This window comes from Chiloscyllium plagiosum, chromosome 44 (assembly GCF_004010195.1).
Source record: "Chiloscyllium plagiosum isolate BGI_BamShark_2017 chromosome 44, ASM401019v2, whole genome shotgun sequence".
NCBI classification, from domain to species: domain Eukaryota; kingdom Metazoa; phylum Chordata; class Chondrichthyes; order Orectolobiformes; family Hemiscylliidae; genus Chiloscyllium; species Chiloscyllium plagiosum.
Window position 1 is genome coordinate 257,855 of NC_057753.1, and position 10,380 is coordinate 268,234.

General features: G+C 44.2%; 1 protein-coding gene across 1 annotated transcript in view; it reads left to right on the forward strand.

Moving 5' to 3' along the window:
- LOC122543615 (zinc finger protein 208-like) overlaps positions 1 to 10,380 on the forward strand; it is a 234,057-nt gene that overhangs the window by 117,368 nt on the left and 106,309 nt on the right. The window contains exon 11 of the mRNA XM_043682443.1: positions 7,801 to 8,222. Coding sequence (XP_043538378.1) covers positions 7,801 to 8,222 — 422 coding nt within the window. The remainder of the gene's footprint in view (positions 1 to 7,800; positions 8,223 to 10,380) is intronic.

The window sequence follows — 10,380 nt, forward strand, 5'->3', positions numbered from 1 at the left end:
TAGGATGTGTTAGCAATTCTGGAAAGTGTGAAAATAGATAAGTCCCCTGGGCCGGATGGGATTTATCCTTGGATTCTCTGGGAAGCCAGGGAGGAGGTTGAAGAGCCTTTGGTTTTGATCTTTATATCGTCATTGTCTACAGGAATAGTGCCAGAAGACTGGAGGATAGCAAATGTGGTTCCCTTGTTTAATGAGGGGAGCAGAGACAACCCTGGGAATTATAGACCAGTGAGCCTTACTTCAGTTGTGGGAAAAGTGTTGGAAAGGATTATAAGAGACAGGATTTATAATCAATGAGAAAGGAATAATTTGATTAGGGATAGTCAGCACGGTTTTGTGAAGGGTAGGTTGTGCCTCACAAAACTTATTGAGTTCTTTGAGAAGGTGACCAAACGGGTGGGTGAGGGTAAAGTGGTTGATTGTAGGAAATAGGAAACTACCTGCACACAGGGCCTCGCAAGGAGTCGACCATATTCGGCGCCATCTTGCATCTTGATGTAGTACATATGGATTTGATAAGGTTCCCCACAGTAGACTACTGCATTGTGGGATTGTGGGAGATATAGCAGTTTGGATCAGAAATTGGCTAGCTGTAAGAAGACTGAGGGTGGTGGTTGGTGGGAAATGTTCGTCCTGGAATCCAGTTACCAGTGGTGTACCACAGGGATCGGTTTTGGGGCCACTGCTGTTTGTCATTTTTATAAATGACCTGGACGAGGGTCAGTGCAGATGATACTAAAGTCAATGGAGTTCTGGACAGTGCTGAAGGATGTTGTAGGTTACAGAGGGACAGATAAGCTGGGCTGAGAGGTGGCAAATGGAGTATAACGTGGAAAAGTGTGAGGTGATTCACTTTGGAAGGAGCAACAGGAATAAAGAGTATTGGGCTAATGGTAAGATTCTCGGTAGTGTGGATGAGCAGATAGATCTCGGTGTCTATGTGCATAGATCCCTGAAAGTTGCCACCCAGGTTGATAGGGTTGTAAAGAAGGCATAAGGTTTGTTGGCTTTTATTGGTAGAGGGATTGAATTTCGGAGTCACGAGGTCATGTTGCAGCTGGATAAAACTCTAGTGCAGCCGCACTTGGAATATTGCGTACTGTTCTGGTCACCGCATTATAGGAAGGATGTGGAAACATTGGAAAGAGTTCAGAGGAGATTTACTAGGATGTTGCCTGGTTTGGAGGGAAGGTCTTATGAGGAAAGGCTGAGGGACTTGAGGCTGTTTCTGTTAGACAGAAGAAGATTGAGAGGTGACTTAATAAAGGCATATGAGATAATCAGAGGGTGAGATAGGGTGGACAGAGAGAGCTTTGATCCTTGGATGGTGATGGCTAAATTGAGTAGCGATAGATATAGGACAGATGTCAGAGGTAGTTTCTTTACTCGGAGAGTAGTAAGGGTATGGAATGCCCTGCCTGCAATAGCAGTTGACCCACCAACTTTAAGGGCATTTAAATGGTCATTGGATAGGCATATGGATGAGAATGGAACAGTGTGAGTTAGATGGGTTTCAGATTGGTTCCACAGGTCGGCACAACATCGAGGGCCGAAGGGCCTGGACTGCGCTGTCATGTTCTATGAGGGTAGCAGTGTGGACTTGATGGGCTGAATGGCCACCCTGTAGGGGTTCTCTGGGGTGATCACATCACAGCCATCAGAGCGTGGAGCCTGAAAGGGAACAGCTCACTGCCTGGCAGTCAAAGGGAACCAGGCAGGGAGTGCAGGAGTACCCCATGTAGTTCCGTTGGTGAATTAGTTTTTCCATTTTGGGTATTGAGGGCACTGGCCCCTTGGAGTATCAAATCAGCATCAAATTCAAAAGCCTTTCACCTTCAGCTAAGGACCATTCACTTTGATACAGAAATTACAGCAGCTCGCACCGAAATGCCCTTTTTCTGAAATAAGCTTTGCATTGTGGTGAAGGCTTCCAATTTATTAGTTTGTTGAAGGGTTGGGTTGGTCAGGGTTGTGGAAGAATGGATTTATTTTGGTTTTGCATGGAGATAACTGGGTCAATAAAAGGAGCATTTACTTTAGCAAAGCATCCTTTGGAAAGCACGTGGTCTCGGCTTGTAGCTGGACTTGTTTGCTGTTGAGTCCCTCGACTAGGTTTTCGGGCTGTTCAGTTTCCTTCCTCAGTGGCGAGGGATCATGCTGAAGACCAGATGGCTCTGCTCGTCTCTCCCCATTTCTGAAACACTTCCATTGTGAAGTCATAGTGAAACCTCACCGTCCTCACAAAAAAAAAACGTGGAAAATCTTTTGATACGCTGTTGCAGGAGCAAGCCGCATCTGCTAAGATTCCAGAGACAACTGCCAGGTCTGGTCACCTGTCTTAACATGCCAGATTGATAGCCATTTGGAAATTTCACCTTGTAACCTTTTGCTTCTTTGAAGACCTAACCATTATGGGGCTAAAGTGATTTCCCACCAAGTTATTCTCTGCTTAGAGATCCATTTTTGTTTTCCTTTATCCTGTTTTTATGTGCATGTGTGGGAAGAGATTAAAAATCACACAACACCAGGGTATAGTCCAACAGGTTTATTTGGAAGCACTAGCTTTCGGAGCGCTGCTCCTTCTTCAGGGAGCTAGTGCTGCAAGCTCCGAAAGATTGGACTTTCAAATAAACCTGTTGGATTGTAACCTGGTGTTAGGTGAGTTTTCACTTTGTCCACCCCAGTCCAACACCGGCTCCCCCACTTTATGGTGTGTGAATGCCTTGGTTCATTTGATTTATTGTCATTTGTACCTAAGTACAGCGAAAACCTTTGTTTTGTGAGCAGTACATGCCGTTCATAGCAAGAACATACAGATTATAAAGTGAATCAAAGCCTGGACAGAGTAGGGCTTAGAGGTTATACCGCACACGATGTGCATGTTAACGGGAGCAGCACCATTGAAGTTAGAGAGTCCATTCGTCGCTCTAATCACGGCAGGGAAGAAGCTGTTCCTCAACCTGTTGGTGCATGTGTGCCTGACAGGAGAGGGTGTCGGAGAGCATTACTGGGGTGGGATGGGTCTTTGGTGATCTTCGCAGCCTTTCCACAGCAGCGAGAGGTGTAAATGGAGACCATGGGTGGGAGGTTGGCTTCCGTGATACTCTGAGCTGCATAGATCATCTTCTGTAATTTCTTCTTGTCCTGGGCAGAGCAGTTGCCGTACCAGGCCGTGATGCACCCAGATACTATGCTTTCAATTGTGCATCTGTAAACCTTGGTTAGGGTCCTTGTGGACATGTCTGGGTTATTGGGTTATTTAAAGGGGCAAATATAAACCTCACTGTCCTCACAAAAAGACATGGAAAATCTTTTGATACGCTGTTGCAAGAGCAAGCCGCACCTGCTAAGATTCCAGAGACAACTGCCAGGTCTGGTCACCTGTCTTAACATGCCAGATTGATAGCCATCTGGAAATTTCACCTTGTAACCTTTTGCTTCTTTGAAGACCTAACCATTATGGGGCTAAAGTGATTTCCCACCAAGTTATTCTCTGCTTAGAGATCCATTTTTGTTTTCCTTTATCCTGTTTTTATGTGCATGGGTGGGAAGATAAGGCAGGAACAGGATACTGATTAGGAATGATCAGCCATGATTATATTGAATGGCGGTGCAGGCTCGAAGGGCTGAATGGCCTACTCCTGCACCTATTGTCTATTGTCTATTTTCACATTATAATCTGTGTTAATCTGTTCTCCTTTATAACAAATCAATAACTCTGTGCTTATTAAAAGAACTTGTTTGATAAACCTTTTTATTCAATCTCGGGAAAGTGTATGATTGCCAGTGCAGGAGCTGGGAGAAACAATTACATTTACGCTGGGACAAGAAAGATCTCCCAACTTGGTTTTAACAGGATATAAAAGAATTAAACAGAAGTAACACTGCATAACAGGGCGGTTTATAATCATCTATGTCATGTGTTAAAGTTTCCTTATTCATGTAAATCTTAAAGTTCTGCCAGGACCACAGCATACCAAAACCTTCTGCAGAATTTTCCTCAGCTCCAGCTTCTCTCGGACGTAAAATTTTAATTTTCCATCTTTTAACTGCTCATTCCTTTGTCTGGTTGTGTTTCCAATACTCACCTGCTAGGTACTTCCTTTTACAGTAAGACACGGTGAGGGCTCCGAGGGCTCCTGTTGGTTCCTCCACCTGCTTGAATCCAGGCCGTGTTTAAATCTTTTGTTGCTCACAAGATTTAAACTGGGATTGAGCCGCACCCACCTGCCACGTGGTCACCGATGATGTGAACTGTTTACTCTGCTTACAGCGCAGGCCTGTCAGACGGCTTTATTTTCGCTAAACTTGCTCTGTGAGCTGAAAGCACACCAAGTCCAAACTGCAAACAAAGCTTCTGCAAGCACAACACGTGGTAATGTGAAGCGAGGTGGTCATCCAGTGCTCAATCCATCTCCATACAACCTGTCGCTGTTTCTAACACTTTGCAAAAAAAGCGTTCTTAGGTGTTCCTAGCTTTCTCAAGCACAAAATATCTCTGAACTCTAGCCTCAGCAAACATAGGCACCATCCAAAGTTTCTTTGTAAATGCAAAACCATGAGTCGGACCCAACAAATTGACTGGATCATTTCCTCTTTTGCCTCATAACAAGCTTACATTTAGCCAATCGCTGTTTTTTCAAATGACATTTCTATTGTTGAAACTGCATCTCTTCCCGGATCACTTTCCTTCCTTGTTGATGTCAATCGCTGGAGTTCTGACAAAATGGACGCTTCCCCACATTGTATTCCATTTGCCCACTCACGATCGATGTCCATGTGGGGGCTCCCCCTTGCCTCTTCACAACTGACATTCCTGTCTTTGTGTTATCAGCAAAATTAGCTACCGGCCCTTCAGCCAAGTCGGGCACATAAATTGGAAGGAGTTGGAGGCCCCCATCGCACTCCCCTTTGTAACATCCAACCAGCAGGGGAAAAAGATCCACTTTATTCCTACTCACTGCTTCCAGTCTTCTATCCGTCCTGATGTGTTACTCCCTCTATTCCGAGCTCTTATTTTCTGCTGAGACACCTTACTAAATGCCTTCTGGAAACATCAATACATCCACTGGCTCCCCTTTATCTAGAGTGCAAGGTATTTCTTCAAAACATTATTCCAATGTTATTTCCCACTGACAAACACATTCACGCTGCCTGATTACCTTGAACTTATTATAAGTGCCACGTTATGACATCTTTAATAATAACTTCTAACATTTTCCCTATAACATATGGTAAGGTAAATGGTCTGCAGTTTCCCATTCTCTGTCTCCCTGTTTGAAGAAAGATATTTACCAATCTAAAGAAGCCTTCCCTGAATCTAATGACGTTTGGAAAATTAAAACTAATACATTAACTAGTTCACTAGCTAGTTTTCTTTAAGAGTCTCGGATGAAATCCTTCGGGAACTGGGATTTGCCAACTCGTACTCCCAACAGTTTACTCAGTACTAGTTCCTTAATGATAGTAATTTTTTTCAGTTCCTCCCTCCCTTTCAATTCCTGATTTACAGCTAGTTGTCAGATGTAACTTGTATCCTCTCGAGTGAAAACAGATTCAAACTGTTCAATTCATCTGCCATCTCTTTATCCTTCATTATTGACTCATTTTCTACAGAACCAACATTTATTTGGTTTACTTTTTATTAAAAACAAGCTGAAGAAACTTTCCTAGCTGTTTTTGTATTTTTGGCTAACTTTCTAACCCTAATTGCTGTGCTCCTGCCTGTATTATTTCTGATGTTTTGCCCCAGCTCTCAACTCTAGCATCAACCTGTCTGCGTATTCTATTGAACTGACCTTGGTTAATTGTTGCAAAACACACAAGGGCAAATATTTCCTCTCCAGAAAGTCTTAGTACTTTAACATGATAACATTTGCTTTGAAATATTGTTCATTCAAACTTTACCAAGCACATCCTACAGATTCAGACTCCCACAATGACATGCAGTTTTGTTACAATCATTAATTTTGAAGAGAAATTTGAACACCCAGTGATTAACTGGAAGAATGACTCATTAAGTTTTCACATTTTTAAACTAAAATAAAGTTAATAAGTAACAGGAGTAACTTAGCAGAATAATGCTCAGTTTCATGAACTGAAAGGGGATAGGCTCTGGGAAAGTTGACTTGGTCTCTCTATTGAGGACATTTGACAGCCATTGCTTCCTTAACTTGGCAGATTCATTTGTTTTAGAGCGGTGCTGGAAAAGCACAGCGGGTCAGGCAGCATCCGAGGAGCAGGGAGACCGACGTTTCGGGCAAAAGCCCTTCATCAGGAATAGAGCTTGGTTAATGCTCTCAATTATAGGGGCTGCCTACCCCAGGAGATGGTTAGCATTTAATAGGACGGCATATTCTAATTAGCTGCTCGGCAGTACAGTTATTGAGTTATAGTCATGGAGTCACAAAGCACAGAAACAGACCTTATGGTGTAACCAGTCCACGCCGAACATGATCCCAAACTAAACTAGTCCCCACCTGCCTGCACCTGGCCTACTTACCTCCAACCCTTTTCTAATCACGTAACTATCCAAATGTATTTTAAATGTTGCAATTGTACCGGCATCCACCTCTTCCTCAGGAATTTCATTCCACACGTTAACCACCGTCTATGCAATAAAAACTGGCCATATGTTTTTGTTAAATCTGTCTCCTCTCACCTTAAAAATGTGTCCCCCCGGTTTTGAAATACTCCATTCTAGGGAAGAGACAGCTCCCATCGACTGTATTTAATATACCTCTCACTATTTAATAAACCTCTATCAGGTTCCCTCTCAATCTCCTATGCTCCAGTGAAAATGGTCCCAGCCTTTCCTTATGGCAGATTGGGTCTCCAGTCACTGGGTGTAGGATGAGAGGTGACCTTATTTAAACCAATAGAATTCTGAGCGGGGCTCATCAGGACACATTTGGACAAAATACTTTCTTGTCAGACAGTCCAGAACTCGCTGACACAGATTACAAATAAGGGCTCTCCCATTTCAGGCAGAAATGAGGAATTTATTTTCTCTTGTTAGTTTGTGGAATGCTGCCCCACAGAGAGGAATGGGGACTGGCCCATGTAATGTATTCAAGGCGAAATTGAAGAGAATTTTGAGTGATGGGGGTATGAAAGGTTATGGAGAACAGGCAGGAAAAGGAGTGAGGACCACAGCAGCACAGACATGATCTTATGGAAATTCAGAGCAAGACTCAGGAGCTGAATGGCTCACTCCTGGTCCAATCTCCTACAGCCTGTGTCTAGGGCAGGAAGAGGTGAGCATAGATTTGTCAGTCGACATCAATCAGCATTTTTAAGAGAATTGGGAGTGGGGACAGCTACAGCAGAGTGAGAATGGAGGGAGACTGTGGCATTGAGATTCACATTCTGGGGGGAAAGGAGAGAAGAAAAAATGTTCCACAGGACCCAGAATTGTCTGTTTGGAATTTCTATCCTGTGTAGACAGTGATGGCTTATGTAATCTCCATTTTACAGGATATGAGAAAGGGAAGGAATTGCAGCCAGAAATCTCAAAACAAGATCTGATCGAGACAATCATTTCACCGGCATGGGAATATGATCAGCTTTTGAATCTTGCAGGATTTGTTATTTCTCTTCTGTCCTGTCTGCTTCGAAAGGTTTCAAACATCAGTGAGACCGAGGCACACAGACTCGAGTGAGAGTGTCCCAGTGAGTTGACTGTGGGAAGAGCTGAAGTCGCAACACCCCATTCGCAGCGGTGAGAGACAGAACACGTTGTGTACGCGAGTGGTCTTTCAACTGAAGCTGCAGAGTGACAACGATTCCCACGTGTCGGAGAAACCGTGGAAATGTGGGGACTGCGGGAAGGAATTCAAATTCCCGAGCTGGCTTGAAAGCCATCGCCGCTGTCAGACTGGGGAGAGGCCGTTCACCTGCACCGTGTGCGGGAAGGGCTTCATTCATTTATCCACCCTGGTGACCCACCAGTGGGTCCACACCGGGGAGAAGACATTCACCTGCTCCGAATGTGGGAAGGGATTCACCCAGTCATTCGCCTTGCTGATGCACCAGCGGGTCCACACCGGGGAGAGGCCGTTCCCCTGCTCCGAGTGCGGGAAGGGCTTCACTCAGCTATCCAACCTGCTGACCCACCAGCGGGTTCACACCGGGGAGAGGCCGTTCTCCTGCTCCATCTGTAGTAAGGGCTTCACTAATTTGTCCGCCCTGCTTACGCACCAGTGGGTCCACACTGGGGAGAGGCCATTCACCGTTCCGAATATGGGAAGGGATTCAGTCAGTCATCCCATCGGCTCAGAAACCAATCCGGTCATGAGATAAAGGGCTTATGCCTGAAACATCGATTCTCCTGCTCCTCAAGTGCTGCCTGAGCGGCTGTGCTTTTCCAGCACCACACTCTCGACTCAGATCTCCAGCATCTGCTGTCCTCACTTTCACCTACCAATCCAGTCACACTGAGTAGAGAACGTTTGGATTCTTTGTGGGTGTGACTTGTATTAGTATTGAAGAGGGTATACATTCCCTGGTCAGTTGAGCACCTAGTAAGACACATTTACTCATTTGGAACATGCAGTGGAATCGGGAGGTGTAAACGTGTCATGTTCGACTCTGTGAAGAAATCTGCCCTGCGTAAAGATTAGCTCCGGTTTCTCCCTTCCCCACGAGGCTGCCAGAACGACAACATGGTATGACATATTGTATTATAGGTCTCTTTACTCACCCACTCACAAACACTTTCTATTTACTCATTCATAAGCCTTTACTAACCTGCCCTATATCTAATAATACCACATTCCCATTTCATTCATTCATAACTCCTTCCTACAACGCGACTTCATTCATAAAACTGTGGTTTTGTAGTATATTTTACTATTACAAGATAGACTAAATTAAAACATCTCTTTCAACTCATTCCTGCTTTTTCACACTTTCAACCCTTACCAGCTCTTGCTACAAGCAGTGATTAGGGTTATTTCTACAGCAAAAGCTACCTCTGAATCACTGTCAACATAGTAACATATTCAGAACAAAACCATCCCCTGCCATCTTATCTCCATGAAAGATTCTGAGATTAATTATCCCTTACCAATTGTCTCTCGGAATAGACACAGAGCATCAAACAGTTTCCCCCACTTGAGCCACTGTCCCCTTTAAGAAACCGAGCTTCTGTGAAATTGCAGGAATGAATGAAACTCTCGCTGGCAAATACTAAACAAATCTCACAATCCATCTGCGGTAAGCAGTTTAATATCCTTTATTCTTTTATTCAGTGCAGGTACAATGTCTAACTTATTTAGAGCATATAGGCCGAGTAATTTTACTAACATTTGCTGACTTAAAAGACAAAAGGACTAACACCTCTTAATTCTGCAAGCAGACCACACAGACAATCTCAATCCTATCGGGATTAGCAGCCAGCGTTTGTGTACAATAGATAAAACAATGGGACACCATAGTGACGGAGGGTTAATCTCTGTAAGAACTGTGTGTAAAGAGGCTGCTGTAAGGACGGTATTTTGGGATTCCATCTCCACCTCAAACTTGTGCAACTTGCGGTTGCTGAATAAAGAGGCTATTTTCGCCAGTTGCTGATTTTGGTCGCTATTTGAACACGATCCCACAACGGGAACAGAGAATGCTCGCCCAGTACTGAAGGTTGGACAAAAAGGAAAACTAAAGTTTCTGACAGTGGCTGACAATCCGAGTGGCGTTTGTGAGAAATGCCCGGAGCTATGTGGAAATTGTCAGGGTCTGGGTGACCCAACGATGTTCCCGGGCTCTGAGCCACACAACAAGTGGCAGGGTAGAGGGGGGAATGTGGACATGGGTTATGTCCCCACCATAGCGCTGGACAGCATGGAAACTGACCTCTCCATCCAACTTGGCCACACTGACCAGATATCTGAAGTTAATCTCATCCCATTTGCCAGCATTTGACCCATATCTCTCTCAACACATGTACCCATCCAGCTGCCTTTTAAATGTTGTATTTGTACCAGCCTCCACCACTTCCTCTGGCAGCTCATTCCATACACGTACCACCCTCTGCGTGAAAACTTTGCCCCATAGATCCAGTGATGGAAAAGGATAGACCAGATCTAAAAGTTGAAGTTCTAAATTGGAGAAAGGCCAATTTTGACGGTATTAGGCAAGAACTTTCAAAAGCTGTTTGAGGGCAGATGTTCGCAGGTAAAGGGACAGCTGGAAAATGGGAAACCTTCAGAAATGAGATATCGAGAATCCAGAGACAGAATATTCCTGTCAGGGTGGAAAGAAAGGCTGGTAGAAATAAGGAATGCTGGATGACTAAAGAAATTGAGGGTTTGGTTAAGAAAAAGAAGGAAGCATATTTCAGGTATAGACAGGATAGATCGAGTGAATCCTTAGAAGAGTATAAAG